The 17,465-nt window shown below is 56.1% G+C and overlaps 1 protein-coding gene across 5 annotated transcripts in view; it reads left to right on the plus strand.

The window, feature by feature from the left end:
* PREX1 (phosphatidylinositol-3,4,5-trisphosphate dependent Rac exchange factor 1) overlaps positions 1–17,465 on the plus strand; it is a 193,616-nt gene that overhangs the window by 123,082 nt on the left and 53,069 nt on the right. For 4 of the 5 annotated variants that reach the window (XM_077167406.1, XM_077167425.1, XM_077167436.1 and 1 more), the window contains 4 exons: positions 907–1,040; positions 6,887–7,005; positions 8,776–8,925; positions 10,625–10,772. In XM_077167406.1, coding sequence (XP_077023521.1) covers positions 907–1,040; positions 6,887–7,005; positions 8,776–8,925; positions 10,625–10,772 — 551 coding nt within the window. Of the gene's footprint in view, positions 1–906; positions 1,041–6,886; positions 7,006–7,403; positions 7,438–8,775; positions 8,926–10,624; positions 10,773–17,465 lie in introns of all 5 variants that reach the window. The other variant, XM_077167416.1, reaches the window with a different exon arrangement.

Here is a 17,465-nt window from a genome sequence, read left to right on the forward strand (position 1 = left end):
GCTAGCCGAAGCCGCGTGCCTGGGAGAGAAGAGAAGCCTGGGTTGGGGTGTGCGGTGGACTGCTTGGGTTGGGATTCCATGCCCTCCGGGGCCTCTTTCCAGCCTCTCATCTCTTAGTGACTGGTCTGAGATCTCTGCCCTGCCCGGGTCCTCCCTCCCTAGGCCCTCCCCACTCCAGTTCTTCCCTGGGCCCTTCGCGGTCCCTTCCCCCGAGGCCCTCCTCAGCCCTCCCTGTCACCTCTCTCCCGCTGTCCTCTGAGGCCCGTCTCGCTCCCCCATGCCTCCCCCGACCCACCACCCGGGTTTCTGTGATGCTCACTAAACCTCAGGCACGTTGGCCCCTTAGATGCCCCCTCCCCGGCAGGGATGGCCTGGGGAAGTCAGGACTGTTCCCTCCCTGCTGGATTGGACGCACTGAGTCCTGCCCCATGGTGGTCCGCTCGGCAGCACCTTTGGACACCTGGTGGGGTTGTCGGTGCTGGGAATATGATGGCATTCTTTGAGGGAGACATGCTGACAAAGGAAGATTTAAATAACGAAGGAGAAGGGAAGGTGCAACCCTGTCCCCGCTACAAACAAAACCCACACCCCACCAGGAGCAGGTGCCCGTGGGCTCCGTGTGAGTCTGTGGGTGGGCGCTCTGCTCCCCACACCCCCAGCCCCCATCCTGCGCCACGGCCACATCGGCCCGCTTTCCCAGGACTGTCCCGGCACTCCCCACACGTGGAGGCTGCTGATCAGATGGCACTGGTTCTCCACCTCCCCCACAGATTTGCCCGTGTGGTGTGTGTGGATTTGGGGAGTGCTGAGGGGGCCAGTGATTTGCAGTCGTGTCTGGGGAGGGGGGCTATTCCGAGCGCCTGCCGGCTCTGCCGCCTCATACCCTGTACCCCCCTGCTCTCTCAGGGTTCCAACCTCACAGACATCTGCACCCAGCTCCTCCTGCAAGGCACTTTGTTAAAAATCTCTGCGGGCAACATCCAGGAGAGAGCCTTCTTCCTTTTCGACAACCTCCTCGTCTACTGCAAGCGGAAATCCAGGTGAGTGGCTGCCAGGCTGGGGGCAGGGTGGGGGGCTGCCCAGGTGGGCCAGGAGGCCGGCTCTGGGGCTGCCCTGCCACTTTCTTGCAGTGATGCTTTGGGCTCATCATCTCTCTCTGGGCTTTCCCTCCCTGGACTGTGAGTCAGGGGGCCTATTCCAGATCATTGCTGTCCAGTAGAAAAATAATGTGAGCCACGTATGTTATTTTAGATTTTCTAGTAGTCATATTAAAAAGAGCAAAAAGAAACAGGTGAAATTTTATATTTTCTTTAACCTAATATACCCCTCAAATATTACCATTTCAACATGTAATCAATTTTATAAGTTGTTTTTCATTCTTCTTTTTGAACTAAGCCTTCAAAATCCAGTGTGTATGTGTATTAGGCAGCCACATTTCAAGTGCTCAGCAGCCACCTGTGGCTACTGTAATGTGTCGGTCTAGATGATGATTGAAATCTGCAGGTTACCTGTAATAGCAGCAGCCCGTGACCCTAGGATACCAAGGTCGAGCGTTCGGTGGGGAGAGACTCTTCTGCTCGTTAAGCTTCTTGAGGGAAAAGATTGTATCTTCCTCTTCTTTGTGCCTTTTGCTGCAGCTTCTTGCACATTGCAGAGTCTACCAGCCCTTGGCTGCATGAATAGACGGCCGGCTGGTGGGAGATGCAAGCAGATGTGTGAATGAGTGGAGGTGTGAATGATGGGCTGGGAGGGCAGATGGAAAGAGGGATCGATGGGTGGTTTGGAGGTTTGGGAGATAAAATGGATAGTAAATGGGAGATGAAATGGAGAGAGGTGGGATGGATGCGTGTGGAGATGAATGAGTAGTTGAAGGGTTGGAGGCTTAAGAGATGATCAGATGGAGGGACGCGTGGAAAGTTGAGTGGAGTACATGGACATTTGGGTAGTTGGAGAGATTGACATGAAGGCGTGGTGAACTGGCAAAGGTGTGTTTAGATGGGGGGGTCGAGGGCCTTAATGGATGGTTTGTTGGGTGAATGGTGGGTGAAGGGTGGGTGGGTGAAGGACGTTTGGGGATTAGAGGTCAGTTGGGCAGGTGTGTTGATGGTTGGTTGATTGCAGAGGTTGGAACGAAAGGTTGGATAACTGGATGGTTGAATGGACAGCTGTGTGAATTGAGAGGAGTTAGGAGATGGGGGGTGCGGGCTGTGTGGGTGGTTAGCTGGGTGGATTAGTGGATGGGCAGATTCCTGCCTTTCAGGGTTTTTTCTCAGCAGGTAGAGGATGGTATCAGTCAACCAACACGGAGATGCTTGATTTTTCCTTCCTGTTACTTTTCCTTAGGGGTGAGACAGCCACTGTCCAGAAGCTTCTTTACTCATCTCTGTAGCAAAATGTAGAGCTGAGGGCTGAGTCATGTCTGACCTCGCCGCCGCCCGGCACTGGGGCCCTGCGGCCACATGCTCCTGGCCGCCCTGCTCCTCCCGCCCTGCCCACTTCACCAGCCTTCTAGGTGTGCAGGATGAGCGGCCGTTCCGGGGCTCCTCGCCGCCCCCCAGCCGGGCTATCTCAACCTGGTATTCTCACAGGCAAAAGGGGGTGAGAAGCCATTTATGGTGGTGCTGGGCAAAGGTCCAGGCACCTTGCACCTGAATTCCTAGTCTCTAGCTCTGTGACCTTCCTCTCTGTGCCTCAGTTTCCTCATCTGTAAAACAGAGCTAATGATGGCATCAAGGGTCCTCATGAAGAGTGAGTGTGTAAGGTGTGCCCAGCACACCTAGGCGTGGACAGGGACCAGCTGCTGCTGCTGTGGCCCACTTCCGGCCACCTGGCCTGGGTTCTTACTCAGGACGGAGGCCCGGGCTGTCATGGACCCCAGGCCCTTTCCCTGCTGCCCTCTCCGTGCACTGGGCTCGCTCCTTTGTGCCAAGGGCCTCGTCCCCCCTCCCCCCACCCCGTTCACTCCCAGGTGGCCGCACAGCATCTCTCTCCTGGGCGTTACCATCCCTGGCTTTGCACTTCCTGTTTCTGTGCCGTGTCCTCTGTCCCCACCCAGCGCCCCCTCCATGTCCTCCCTGCCCCCTCCCTGCCCCCACCGGCGCTGTCCCAGGAGGCCTCCTGCCGCGGTTTCATGTCTGCTGGTAGCATCGTCCCCCGCCCCTCCCTGCTGCCACCCCCAGGGCTGTGGGCACAGCCACTTCTCCAGGACACTGGGGGTTGGAGACAGAATGCACCTGCAGCACTCCCGGGATGGCTCCCACCTTTCGGCAGAGTTGGCTCAGCCTTGGGTGACTCCAGTGCCCACCTCCTTGGGGGCTTTTCACCTGGGCAGGTACAGAGCAGATTAGAATCACACGGGATTCCTGCTGGGTCTCCCCTGCAGCCTCTACGAGCTCTTGGTTGTGTGGGCAATTCAGGCTGGCTGGAGGGAAGGGACCCATCTCCTGAGAGACTGGCATGCGACTAGGCGATGAGGTGACTTGCTTTTCCGTCTCTGGTTAGGCAGCTGGAGTGCTGGGCTCCAAGAGTTCAAGGAATGGGGCAACGGTGGATGGCTCTCCAGGCCTGGCTCTGACGTGGTCACGGGAGACGCTTGACGCTGCTCGGAGATTCTGCCTGGTTCGTGCAGGGCACCGCCTGTCCTGGACCTGGGTCAGAGGAGGTCTCAGACTCAGAGCATTTCTGGTTTAATTCAAAAGCAGAGGCTTCTTGGATGTCAGAAGCAGAAGGGTGGCTTTTAGCCCCCTCCCATTCTATAGAAGGGGAAACTGAGGCCCAGAAGAGCTGAGTGCCATGTGTCTCAACTGTCTGCTTACCATCTTAGAGGCAGTAGCGTGTAAGGGTTCTGCCACTTATTAGCTGTGTGACCTTGGGCAAGTCATGTCCCATTTCTTTGTGCCTTGATTTTCTCATCTGTTAAATGGATATGAAAATAGTTCCCATTTCATGGGGTTGTTCATATAGATTAAGTAAGATAATACATGTTAGAATAATGTTTTGGGTACATGGTATGTAAAGTAGAAGAAATTCATGTCTTCACTTGGATGTCTCACACTTACCTCCTATTTAAATTGTGTCTAAAACAGGACTCTTCTTTTTCACCTCAACCTCTGCTCCAAAATTCCTCCTCTCGTGTTCCTCAGTCTCAGTAAATAGCACTCCCATCTGTTTACCCAGGACCTGAGGCCAAAGCCATACTCACTCTTGATTCAGACTTGACCCCCCACACCCACCTCAACAGCAGGTCCTTTCTGTTCTGTCATCAGAGTTTGTCCAGAACCTCAACGCAATCCCAGCAGAAATTCCAGGTGGGGTTTTGTATGTGTGGCGTGTGTGTGTATAATGAAAGGTGATTGTAAACTTTCAATGCAAAAGAGACAAAAACAGGCAGGACAATTATGAAAGAGAAGGACTTTTATTACCAGATGCCAAGGCTGACTCTAAAGTGGCAGTAATTAAGACAGCATGGTATTCGTGTAAAAACAGACAAATAGATTATTGGAGTAGAATAGTGAGTATGGAAGTTGACCCACTTAGAAGCAGTCATGTGAATTTCAACAGAAGTGCAATGCATTTCAAAAAATGGTGCTTGGTCAATTCTATATCCATTGGGGGAAAAAAATGAATCTTGACCCCTACCTCACACCACACACAAAATCAACCACAGACGGATCCTAGATTTAAATGTAAAAGGTAAAACAAGAAAGCTTCTAGAAGAAAACAAGACAGCACTTCATGACCTTGGAGTAAGAAAAGATTTCTTAAATAGAACCAAAACATTATTATGAATTAAAAAATAGATAAATTAGAATATGTGAAAATTAAGAACTTCTGTTCATCAAAAGATACCATGAAGAGAGTAAAAAGGCAAGACTTTCCCTTTCTTTTCACTGCAAGATCTTAGCAGTCCATATAACTGATACAGGACTCATATCTAGAATTTGTGAAGAAGTTCTATAAGCCGATCTGGCCCTTCACCTGCTTTTGTAAATAAAGTTTCATTTATTTACACCCATTTGTTTACGTTTTCTCTGTGGCTGCTTTCCTGCCACGAGGGCAGAGTTGAGAAATTGTGCCAGACATGTATGGCCGACACAGCTAAAAATGTTTACTTTCTGACCCTTTATGGACTAAGCTCGCCAACCCCCACCACGACTCATAAAGGAAAAGACAGTCCAGCAGAAAAATGGGCAAGGGCCAGTCGTTTCGCAAAAGAATTTGTCTAGAGAGTCCATAAGCATGCAAAGCGCATCATCTCGTTACCCGTCAGAGAAACACAGATTAGAATTTAATGAGATACTACTGTATACCAGAGCCGATAAAATGAGCAATGAAATTGCAGCTGTAGAGACTTTGCAGCAGCTGGCACGCCCCTGTGCTGCCGGCAGGGGATGACTTGGCACGACCGTTTTGGAAAACGGCTTGGCAGTATCTGCTCAAGCTGGCTGGTCCATTCCTTGTTGGCTCAGCAGTGCCTCTCCTAGGAATAGAACCCAAAGAGTCACACATGTTCTGCAGAGCACGTGCGTTCAGAGAAGCACCCAGCTGCGTCAGCCCAGCTGTCCATCACGGTCGCCCCGCCACGTGGCTGGGAGGCTGGGGAGGGGAGCGGGACGCGAGGGGACATGCTGCATGAACCCATGGTGCAACTTCAGATGCGGGTAGAAGAGTCTAGAGCGTCCAGCGCCAGGAGAGTCCTGACCATGGGTGGGAGGGGCAGAGGGAGCTACACTGTGTAAAAACTGATTGAGCCATTTGCTTCTTTGGGCATTTTTTTTTGGTGTGGCTTTTATACTTTTGTAAGTTTACCATGATGTGAATATGCGCACATGTGTGTATGCGTATGTTTACACCTGCCCGGCGCCTGATTGTTGCAGTGATTGCTGCAGTGGTCGCCTCTGCCCTCCCTCCTGCCCTACCTCCTCCCCAGCCTGGGGGGCGTTCAAGCCTCAGGCGGATGCCTCGGTGCTTGGCTCAACCCCCCTCCCGGCTCCCCCAGGCCCTGCAGCATTGTGCCCTCCCCGCCTCCTCGGCTCCCCCCATGCCGGCGGGCACACCCCATGCACGGCCTGGATGGCCTCCTCCCTCCCTCCCTCCCCTGCAGGCCTGGGCTGCAGCGTCCTCCCTTCAGCTGGGCCCTTGCTGACCACCTCCCTCCCCCGTTCACATCACATGCCCCCTCCAGCGCCCCCCACCCCTGCTTTCTCTTTCGCCGGAGCAGAAGGGGTGCTGGCTCACGGGCTGTGTGACCGTGTCCCTGTGCCCCCTGCCCTCTGCATTAGAATATGAACTCTCAGAGGGTCCACTGCTGTCTCTCCAGCACCTAGCCTAGTGCCTGGCATGCAGTAGGTACTCAATAAATGCTTGCTGAAGGCACAGGTGAATGGCCCCCATGGCCCCCTAACATGGTGTCCTCCCCATGGAAGGTGCTGGTCAGGTGTTTGTTGAATGAATGTGCGGTCCGTGGAGGGATGGGGCCTGGCTAGAGGAATAGACAGTGGCCGGGAGTGTGTGCGTGGGGTGACTGGCCGCTCCAGGCGCTCCTTCCCTTCTGGCTTGTTTCAGGGGGTGGTTATTGGAGACTTGGTGGGCCTCTTCCCATCTTCTAGCCGAGAAGCGTGGGATTCTGTTGTCCCTTCTTGGTTCCCTGCCTTGGTCTCCTGAAAGTGGCTCCGCGAGGTCAGCAAGGCGACCAGCCCATGTTATAGACAGAGAAACTGGCCGGGAGAGGAGTGTGACTGCCCAAGCCTCCAGCCCCAGCGGGAAGCCCACGCTGCCGACCCGTCCTGGGCCCCGCCCCCCCAGGCGACCCCTGTGCTGGTGTCCTCTTCCCTCAGTGGGGACAGCGGAGCCCGCTGAGGCGCACTGACCCCCTCCTCCCTTTCAGGGTTACCGGGAGCAAGAAATCAGCCAAGAGGACCAAGTCTGTCAGCGGCTCCCTCTACATCTTCAGGGGCCGCATCAACACCGAGGTGATGGAGGTGGAGAGCGTGGAGGACGGGACAGGTGGGTCCCCCGAGGTGATGGAGGTGGAGAGCGTGGAGGACGGGACAGGTGGGTCCCCCGAGGTGATGGAGGTGGAGAGCGTGGAGGACGGGACAGGTGGGTCCCCCGAGGTGATGATAGTGGAGAGCGTGGAGGACGGGACAGGTGGGTCCCCCGAGGTGATGGAGATGGAGAGCGTGGAGGACGGGACAGGTGGGTCCCCCGAGGTGATGGAGGTGGAGAGCGTGGAGGACGGGACAGGTGGGTCCCCCGAGGTGATGGAGGTGGAGAGCGTGGAGGACGGGACAGGTGGGTCCCCCGAGGTGATGGAGGTGGAGAGCGTGGAGGACGGGACAGGTGGGTCCCCCGAGGTGATGGAGGTGGAGAGCGTGGAGGACGGGACAGGTGGGTCCCCCGAGGTGATGGAGGTGGAGAGCGTGGAGGATGGGACAGGTGGGTCCCCCGAGGTGATGGAGGTGGAGAGCGTGGAGGACGGGACAGGTGGGTCCCCCGAGGTGATGGAGGTGGAGAGCGTGGAGGACGGGACAGGTGGGTCCCCCGAGGTGATGGAGGTGGAGAGCGTGGAGGACGGGACAGGTGGGTTCCCCGAGGTGATGGAGGTGGAGAGCGTGGAGGACGGGACAGGTGGGTTCCCCGAGGTGATGGAGGTGGAGAGCGTGGAGGACGGGACAGGTGGGTCCCCCGAGGTGATGGAGGTGGAGAGCGTGGAGGACGGGACAGGTGGGTCCCCCGAGGTGATGGAGGTGGAGAGCGTGGAGGACGGGACAGGTGGGTCCCCCGAGGTGATGGAGGTGGAGAGCGTGGAGGACGGGACAGGTGGGTCCCCCGAGGTGATAGAGATGGAGAGCGTGGAGGACGGGACAGGTGGGTTCCCCAAGGTGATGGAGGTGGAGAGTGTGGAGGGCGGGACAGTTGGGTCCCCGGCCAGCCCTGCGCCTCAGCCCGCTCGAGTTCCTTCCGGAAGGTCACTGTCTGAAGCTCGCGAGAAGCATTTTCTTTTAAAAAACGTTTTTGCCTCTCAAGTACGAGGTATCAGACATTTTAAGGAAGGTTTCCCTGGTTCTGAAACCTGCTAAGGGAACAGAGCCGTAGGTTTCCTTCCGCGGCCCCCCCTTTTGCTCAGTATCACACAGTGGGTTGCACCCAGGGTCGGGGCCGCGGGCTGTGCTTGGCTCGTTGCCACCGCCCTGTGGGATTCCCAGTTCCTCCGTGCTTCCAGTGGCGGCCCCAGGGTGATTCCCACTGCGCATTTTCACATCGAGGGACGTGTGAGCGTGCTGGCGGGTGTCCCAGGCGGCACGAGGCCTGGAGTTTGCTTGCGGCAGGGGCTCTTGGTGGGTTTTGGGCCCCCGACCCCTCTGGCAGGCCCTCCTCAGCTTCACCACCGGGTGCCAACCTGTCTCCAAAGGGGTCCACTGGCTCGTGCCCGCCGGCCGTGCTGCACTGTCGGGTCAGCACTGGCCTTTGACAGAGGCCCCATGGGCGGGCAGGCAGGCGAGGAGGCCAAGGAGCTCCTGGGCCCTGTGGTGTCACCCCGTGAGTCACCCCGTGTCACCCGCGAGGTCACGAAGCCCCTGTCATGAGGGCCTTTGTGTGCAGAGTCCATCCTGGTCAGGAGAGGGAGTGGGCATTGGAAGGTCCGATCCTGCCGGTGCCCCTTGTTCCCGAGTGGGAAGGGCTGTGCGTGCCGGCAGGTGGGGTGGGATGCTGAGCTGTGCATGTGGGGTGGGGGGCATGGCCTGGCTGACCCTCCGCATCCCGCCCCTGCAGCCGATTACCACAGCAACGGCTACACCGTCACCAACGGCTGGAAGATCCACAACACGGCCAAGAACAAGTGGTTCGTCTGCATGGCCAAGACGGCGGAGGAGAAGCAGAGGTGGCTGGATGCCATCATCCGCGAGCGGGAGCAGCGGGAGAGTGAGTGGGGCCCGGATCTGGCACTCCCGGGGTGCGTGGGGTGGGCACAGCTCCTCCCTAGGCCTGGGGAAGCTGGGGGGTCCTTCCCAGAAAGGCCAGCCCCCCAGCAGCCAGCTTTTGGAGGGTAGAAAGCTCTGGGACTGTTCCCTGATGAAGCTCCGAGATCACCGAGGTCGTCTGTGCCAGCCCACTGGACAGATGGGGAAACTGAGGCCCAGAGAGGGGCAGGGGTGTGCACAAGGGCAGGCGGATGTGGTGGGTTGGCTTGGGATCCGTGGCCCCTTCGCCTTGAGGATCCGGGACGGAGACGCTGACCTGTGCCTCTTTCCTCCTGGGCATGCTTCCTAATTCCCTGCTTCTCCCACTGGCCGCGGTAAACCACCGCCTGGAAGCGCCCAAGGCACCGCAGACTTTCCCCATCTAAAGCAGCTGTGAATGCCCACCCCGCTTTGGGCCCAGACCCGCTCTTCCCCACCCTTCGCCTCGACCCAGGAGCTCAAGCTCGATATTTTGATGTTGTCCTCGAGTCCCCCCAACACCCCCAATTCAGTAAATCAGCCAGTCCTTGCGATTCTGCCAGTCCGTCTGCTTTTCTCCTTTCCCTGCTTCGCCCCAAGCACAAGTCAGTGTCACCCATCAGGGCTATGTGCCCAGCACGGCTAGATCCGTTGATTTTACTTTTTTCTAGAGAAGCCAGATATCTGGATTTTGAGGAGATTTTTCCTGATTTAAACTATTGCCTCTAAATTCACTTAAATGCCAGGAAGCTGAATTAACTACTGAACTTGGCTCCTGGCTGGACAGTTAGTGATCTCTGCAAGTGATCACTTGGCTCCTGCCTGGCCAGGGTGTGACTGGCCAGTGTCTCTGTGGTTGGGGCTGGGGGCTGTGGCCGGCACGGGGTGAGCTGACCATGGTGGGGTGCGGCCTGAGTGGCCTCAAGCGTTAGAATTGGGGTGCTCTCTGCACTAGGGCTGGGGTATGTGTTCTCTGCGCTAGGGCTGGGGCATGTGCTCCAGTCCGGGGCTCCAAGCTGGGACCACGCTTCCTGCGTCCGAATTCTGGCTCCACCCCTTGTAGTTGGATCACCTGGGACAGAGGACTTAGCTTTTCCAGGCCTCAGTTTACTCATCTGTGAAATGGGGATACAAATAGTACCTGCCTGTGGATTTCTTGAGCATTTGAGTGGAGTAAGTGCTGTAAGAACCTTTGCTGTTGCTGTTTGTCATTGCTGCCGTCGGGCGTGGGTGGTGTCCAGGTGGGACACATGGAACGGGGATCGGGGCTAGGGTCTCATGTGAGTTGCTGGGGGCATGGGTGGACTTCCATGCCTGGCTGGAATGAAGAGCTCAGCGGACTTTGGACAGCCTCTGAATTTAGGGACCAGTTGGGGAAGTGGCCTGGTAGGGCCCTTATGAACATGGTTCTGGAGCCTGGCTCCGGGGTCAAAGTCCTGCCTATTAGGACTCCAGGACCTGCCCTCTCGGGGCCTCTGCTTTGCCATCTGTAAAATTGGGGAGATTCACGCCCTCCCCAGCATTCTCTGGAGGCTCCGGTGGCAGGAGCTGTGGGAGCTCGGGGGTGATGCTGCCAGTAGTGAGGGGCAGGTGGGGGGCTCTTGGGAGCGGCTGGCTCGTCCTCTGCTCCCCTGGGTCTGGGGTCTCCCCAGGGCCGACTGTGCCCCCCGTGCCCTCCGCAGGCCTGAAGCTGGGCATGGAGCGTGACGCCTACGTCATGATTGCCGAGAAGGGGGAGAAGCTTTACCACATGATGATGAACAAGAAGGCGAACCTGATCAGAGACCGCCGGCGAAAGCTCAGCACCATCCCCAAGTGCTTCCTCGGCAAGTGAGTGGCCCGGGCTGTGGGGGCCAGGGCCGGGACCAGGGCTGGGGGCTGGGGGCTGGAGGTGGGGCTGGGGCGGGGGCCAGGGCCAGGGCTGGGAGCTGGGGGCTGGGGCCGGGGTGATGAGCGATCTGCGCCCAAGTGGGTGGCTGTGTCCAGCCCTGCCCTGTCCCGCTGGAGCCCCTGGCAGGGCCGGTGGGGTTTGCAGGTCAGTGAACCAGCTCTCTGGGGCCCGGCAGGCTGGTGGGGTCTGCAGGTCAGTGACCTTGGCTGATTCCACACATGGGCCCATGGGGGTCCCCCCGGCCAGGGCTGGGTGTGCAGGCCCTCTCCCACCCACCCCCGCCCCCACCCCATCATCCTTTATCTCTGCTCTCCCCCAGCTTCTTCTTCTCCCTCACTGCCCCGAGTCCTTTCCTTTCCCTCTTCCTCCTTCTCTTCTTCCTCGGGCCTCTGGTGTGTAGAGTAGGCCGGGCAGGGCCGAAGAGGGAAGAACCTCTGGAGACGGATATCAGCCCACCTGGAGGCCCAGCAGGGTGCTGGATGTGGGGTGCAGTGCTAGACATGGGGTGCAGACATGGGGTGAGGGGTGAGGATGTGGGGTAAGGGCATGGGGTGAGGGGTGAGGATATGGGGTGAGGGGTGCAGACATGGGATGAGGGGTGAGGATGTGGGGTGAGGGGTGAGGATGTGGGGTGAGGGGTGAGGATGTGGGGTGAGGGGTACAGACGTGGGGTGAGGGGTGAGGATGTGGGGTGAGGGGTGAGGATGTGGGGTGAGGGGTACAGACGTGGGGTGAGGGGTGAGGATGTGGGGTGAGGGGTACAGACGTGGGGTGAGGATGTGTGTGGATGCTCCGGAGAGGCCGTGAGTGCCCAGAGCTGCTGCCTCACAGGGAAGGCAGACTTTCCTGTGAGGTGGGACTCGGTTTAGAGTTCATTATTTATGCCCCCCATCCCCAAAGGCCTTGGGGGGTGGAGAGAAGCTCCTTCACGACTGAACCACCGGGGACAGGTGGCGGTGGCTGGGCCACGTGGTGACAGGGGGTGGAGAGAAGCAGCTGTCACTGGGTAATTTTGAAGGTGACAGCATTTGCCAGTGGGGTGAAAAAAAGAGGAAATTAGACAGACTTGAAGGTTTTGGTGTGAGCCGTGGGAGGCTGGAGTACCCCTTACCGCGAAGGGGCAGACGGGCGGGGGCTGGGACTCAGGGCCCCCTGGGAGGCTCTGCATTGGAGATGGTGTCAGACGCCCGAGTGCAGGCGGGTTCCTGGTCGAACAGAAGGAAAGTCTGGGTTGGAGACAAACGTACAGGAGCTGTTGACACTTGGATGGTCAGGAAAGCCAGGAGACTGTATGAAATAAGCGAGAGAGCGTGGAGAGGGGAAGGGGCAGGTCCTGGGGGGCCAAGGAGGAGGAACTAGCGGAGGAGTCTGGGTGGAGCGTGTAGAGGTGTGGGTGAGTGTGGGACTCAGAAAGCTGGAGGAGAAGGATGGGGAGGTGATGGGAGGCAAGTTTGGAGGTGAAAGCAGGGGCCGAGTTCTAACTGTTGAGGTTGAGATGTCTGGTGGATGTGCAGACACTGATGGAGGTCTGGCCCCTGGAGACGTGAGTGCGGTATTGGGGGGAAGTCTTGTGGCGTAGCCTGAGGCTGTGGCTGGCGGGGCCCCAGGTAGGGGATTTCGAGGTGCTTGGGCAGGGTGGCCGGGCTGCCTGTGGACTTGGGCTGGCCTGCCGCCCTCCAGGGCCAGCGAGCCCTGTTCCCAAGGCCCCTGGCCAGGTGTGTGTGGGAGAGAGCGAGTGTGGGCCCCACAGCCCGCAGGTGGGGAGGTGGGCATGGGGCAGCCTGACTGGCCTCCCAGTAATCCCTGATCCCCGGGAGGAAGGAGATTTCCCGCTCCGGAGGGGCCCCTTCCGGCCTCCACGCCTCCTGCCAAACCACTTGGAAACCCTAGTCCTCCGGATGGGATAACCTGCCTGCAATTAGGACTTCAGAAGAGTTTTCTGTCTCCTCAGGAAGGATCAGGGGAGATTGCTTTGACTGCCCATTTGAAGCAGGGCCAGCATTTCAGCTTGTTTTGTAACACCGCAGTCTTAGGGACCAGCCTCCCTGCAGGACACCCTCTCATCCAGCTGTGCTCTCTGCAGGAGACCCTTTAATCGACCGGTGCTCCCTGTAGGAGATCTTCTAATCCAGCTGTGTTCCCTGCAGGAGACCCTTATAATCCAGCTGTGCTCCCTGCAGGAGTCCCTTATAATACAGCAGTGCTCCCTGCAGGGGATCCTCTAGTGCCCTCAGGTGAAGAAATTGGCAGCTGCAGAGAAACATTTTTTGAGCCCTTACTTTGCTCCAGGCACTGGCATTTGATATGCATCATGGCTGTTAATCCTACAACACTGTGAAGCAAGGCTACTGCCATTTTCTCCTTCTTAAGGATGAGGTAACTGAGGCACAGAGAGGGGAAGGGGCCGGCACCAGGTCACACAGCTGGGAAGCAGAGCCCAGGTCCGCATGGCCCCAAAGCCTCTGCTCGGGTGCCTTGCGCCCCTGCTGCACTTGCGGACTTTTCTCTCTGACTCAGCACATTTCATTTTTCCTTGGTCTTGTCTCTGTATACCTGTTTGCTTCAATGTGGAGGAACTTCATGGATACAGAAAATATCCAGTTCATCTTTATGACCTTCAGAGTTGGGTAATCCTGGTTCCCCTACTTCCTGGCTTTGTGATTTTGGTCAAGTCTCTGGGCTTCTCTGAGCCTCAGTGAATGATCTATTTAAGATAATAAAACCTACTTCCTAGGCTGTGGGAGGGTGCAGTGGGACCATGCCTGGGGTTTGCCCAGCGCAGGGCTGTGTGTGCTGGCTCTAAGGGGCGGCCTGTCTTGCCACATCAAAGGGGTGTGGACAAGGAATGTAATATTTATTTTGTGAAGGCATCATGGGAGGAACGTGGCCTTTGCCCTCTAGACCCTCAGATGAGTTGGGGAGATACAGATTCATTAATTCCATTCATTCAGTATCCTACATGCCGGAAGTAAACAGGCAGGATGAAATCCCTGCTCTCCAGGAAAGAACAGTCCAGTGGGGGAATCAGGAAATAGACAAGAAGACAAATAAATAAATAAGACGAAGAGATTGAGGAAGGCTGTAAGAAAATAAGTAGGTTGATGTAAGGAGAAATGAAATGGAGGGTGCTGGTTCAGCTAGGTGGCCAGGAAGGGCCTCTCAGGGAGGTGAGACCTAAACCAATTTCCGACTGACAAAGCAAGCCATGAGAAGATCTAGGGAAACAGCATTCCCAGAAGAGGGAACAGCAGGTGCAAAACCCCTGAGGCTGGGAAGAGCTGTAAGTAATTGAAGAATAGTGAGGAAGCCAGTGTGGCTGGAAGAGAGTGAGTGGGGGCTTGGGAATGGAGAGATGAGGTTAGCAGGCATCAAATCATGCCCTTGGGAAAGGTTTGGATTGTATTCTAGGTGTCTGGGAAGCCACTGGAAGATTTTAAGCAGCAGATCAGACGAAGAAGTAGCTCATCAAACAAGCCCTGAGTGAGGGCGCATTTGGCACTGTGAGAGCCCAGTGGAGAAGGGGCAGTAGGTGTATCCAGCAAGGGCAGTCAGGGAAGGCTTCCTGGAAGAAGGCCATTGGGTTTACCCTTGACGGATGAAAGATGTCACTCATTAATGGAAGTCCACCAGAGTGGGAGCCCCAAGGTAGAAGAAGCCTTGCAGGGCCTAGTGTAGTATTGTAAAGCATGTACTGAGTGATCGATAATGATTTGCAAACCTTGTCGCACGTATCTTCAGGAAGCATCTTCAAGCAGTGCGGTTGCAGGGGAGAGTGTAAATCCCCAACCCCTGCACTCATGGAGTGCTTGGCAAGACCAAGGGGATTCTTGTACTGGGTAGTAAATAGTGTGCTAGGGGGTTTCTTAGAAGACTTCCTGAAACTTAACTGTTCAGTAAATGTTGGCTGGGTGAATGGTACCAGGAGGCCACAAGGAGGGACTAAAGCTGACTCATCCTAACCCTCAGCTGGTCCCCATTCCCTGCATCTCAGACTCCTCAACAAGCCAGGCTGACCCTTTGCCTGGGTCCCCAGCTCACTCACACTGCCCCCAGTCATGCCTGTCTGGAAGTCTGGACCTGCCGCCCTTTGCCCCCAGCACCCCGTCACGAGGCTGGAAGCTGGAAGCCTCAGTCCTGACTCCTGTCAGTTCCCCTGCCTGGGACAATAATCCTGTACTCCAGGGTGGCAGGCTGGTACCCACTGGCCCGTTTCAGCTCACAGGTGTGTTTTCCTTGGCCCACGTGGTGTTTTCAGGATACTTTGGATTAGATATCAACATTTAACAGTTGGGGATTTCACAGAAAGTTCCGGATTTCCGACTTCTCTTGAAAAGTCGTAAGATTAGGTCTTCCCCTGTGGCCCCAGTTCACCAGCCCTGGGGCGCGGCGGCTGCCTTTGGACGCGGCCGGTACTGGCAGGTTCGGCAGGGCCCCACCTGCCTGTCTCGCTTGTTTGCCAGAGTTCGAGGTCCCTGGGTTCGAGGCAGGCTTCATCTGGCTTTGCGCAGTGGCTCTTGGCAGAAGATTGAATGTGATTGGAAAGTTTACCTGCTAAATCCGAAAGGTCCCTGAGTCATCCACCTGCTGGATGGGCCCCTTTGAGGCCCAGAGCGCTACCACTTGTCCAAATTTGCCCCCCTGGCTATGAGCCCCTCTTGGTCCTTCAGAAGGTGGCGAGACCCTGCGCAGGCTGGAAACATGGGTTACACTTGTCCTCTGGGCTCCTGTCTCCAGCGGCTGCAATGGGGGCACTTCCAGCCCCGCACTCTGGCCACAGGGCTGCTGGTCAGTGCCAGGGCAGCTCCCGGTCGGGCAGCTGGGGGGCAGCTGGACGCCGGGTCTCCAGCTTCCGAGAGTGGACGCACAACCTCTGCCCCCTTCCTCCACTGCCAGCAGCTCTCTCCCTCTCTGCTTTGGGCAACTTGGAGAACGGAACTGGGGGTGGGCAGGACCCACCACGGCCCCTTCCCAGCCCAGCCCATGGGGTGGCTGCGTGTCCTCCCAGCCCCCTTGGTCGCCAGCTGGCGCCCTCTGAATGCCTTGCAGTCTCTGCTACCTACACACCAGGCAGGTCTCTGCTCTGGCCCATAATTGGAGGCGGGACAGCTGGTTTCGATAAGCAGAAGAGCCCTGTGCCCTGGCCAGCTGCCACCTGCTTTATGGACACAGATGGCTGCGGTGGAAACAGCCCCGCCACCGACTGTCCCTTCCCTGCTGATGCTGAGTGGACTGAGTTTTGTGCTCAGCCTGGGAAGCAACCCATGAGCAGGACTGGGACTGAGCTTCTGCCACCAAGCGTCACGGTGCAGCCGGGAAAGCTGCTGATGTCCTGTGAGCCTCCCATAGCTCCGAGACCCTCCTGCTGATCCCAGAACGTTCCTTCTTTTTCGACCGTCCATTCCTTCGCTTATATAATAAATGATTATTGAGCCCTGCAGGGGATAAGTCCTTGCCCTATTGTTGGGACTGGAGCTGAGTCAAGCAAGAATCCCTTTCTCTATGGAGATGCGTTCTGGGTGGGGTTGGCCAGCAAACATGTAAATGTATCTGTAAACTACACAAGTTTTGGACTAATAGATGCTCAAAAGGGAGTAAAATAAAAGGTGACAGAGGGTGTGGGGCTAGGACATTGCTTTTTTTAAAAAACATTTTTATTGTGAAATATAACATAGGTACAAAAAGCAATAAATTTCAAGGTACATTGTATCAAGAAGTTATAGAACAGATTTCAGAGTTTGGTATGGGTTATAAGTTCCACAATTTTAGGTTTTTCCTTCTAGCTGCTCCAAGATATTGGAGACTAAAGGAAATATTAATATAATGATTCAGCAGTCAGACTCATTTGTTAAATCCTGTGTTCTCTGTTATAACTCCACCGTCACCTTTGATCTTTCTCCCAATCTTTAGGGGTATTTGGGCTATGCCTTTTCTAAATTTTCATGTCAGAAGGGATGATTGATACTATGGGAGAGGGGGATGGAACTAGTTGATGTTCTGGAAAGGTTGGGCCCTCTTGGTTTCAGGACTTACCTGCTCCAGGGGCCCATCTAGAGGTTGTCAGTTTCTGGAAAGTAATCAGAGTGCATGGAACCTTTGTAAAATCTCAGATAGAGCCCTGGGTGTTCTTTAGGGTTAACAGGAATGGTTTTGGTTGAGGTTTGGCAAACCATGGTAATTAGCAATAACTCGCTGAATCTTACCGAAGAGTAACCTCCCGAGTAGCCTCTCAACTCTCTTTGAACTCGCTCAGACACTGATATCTTATTTTGCTACAATTCTTTTCCCCTCTTTTGGTCAGGATGGCATTGTCCATCCCCCAGTGCCAGAGCCGGACTCATCCCTGGAAATCATCTCCCATGTTGCCATGGAGACTTTCACCCCGATGTCATGTCCCACATAGGGGGAGGGCAGTGGTTTCACTTGCAGAGCTGGGCTTGGAGAGAGAGAGGCCACATCTGAGCAACAGAAGAGGGCTTCTGGAAGTAACACTTACTCGTAACTATAGGTAGGCTAAGCTTCTCCACTACAGACATAGCTTATAAGAGCATAGGGCACCACTTTTGAAGGGGTGGTCAGGGAAGGCTTCTTGGAGGAGGTGATATTTGAGCTGAGACCTGAAGGAGAAAAGGAGT

Source organism: Tamandua tetradactyla, chromosome 1, assembly GCF_023851605.1.
Source record: "Tamandua tetradactyla isolate mTamTet1 chromosome 1, mTamTet1.pri, whole genome shotgun sequence".
In the NCBI taxonomy this organism is placed as follows: Eukaryota; Metazoa; Chordata; class Mammalia; order Pilosa; family Myrmecophagidae; genus Tamandua; species Tamandua tetradactyla.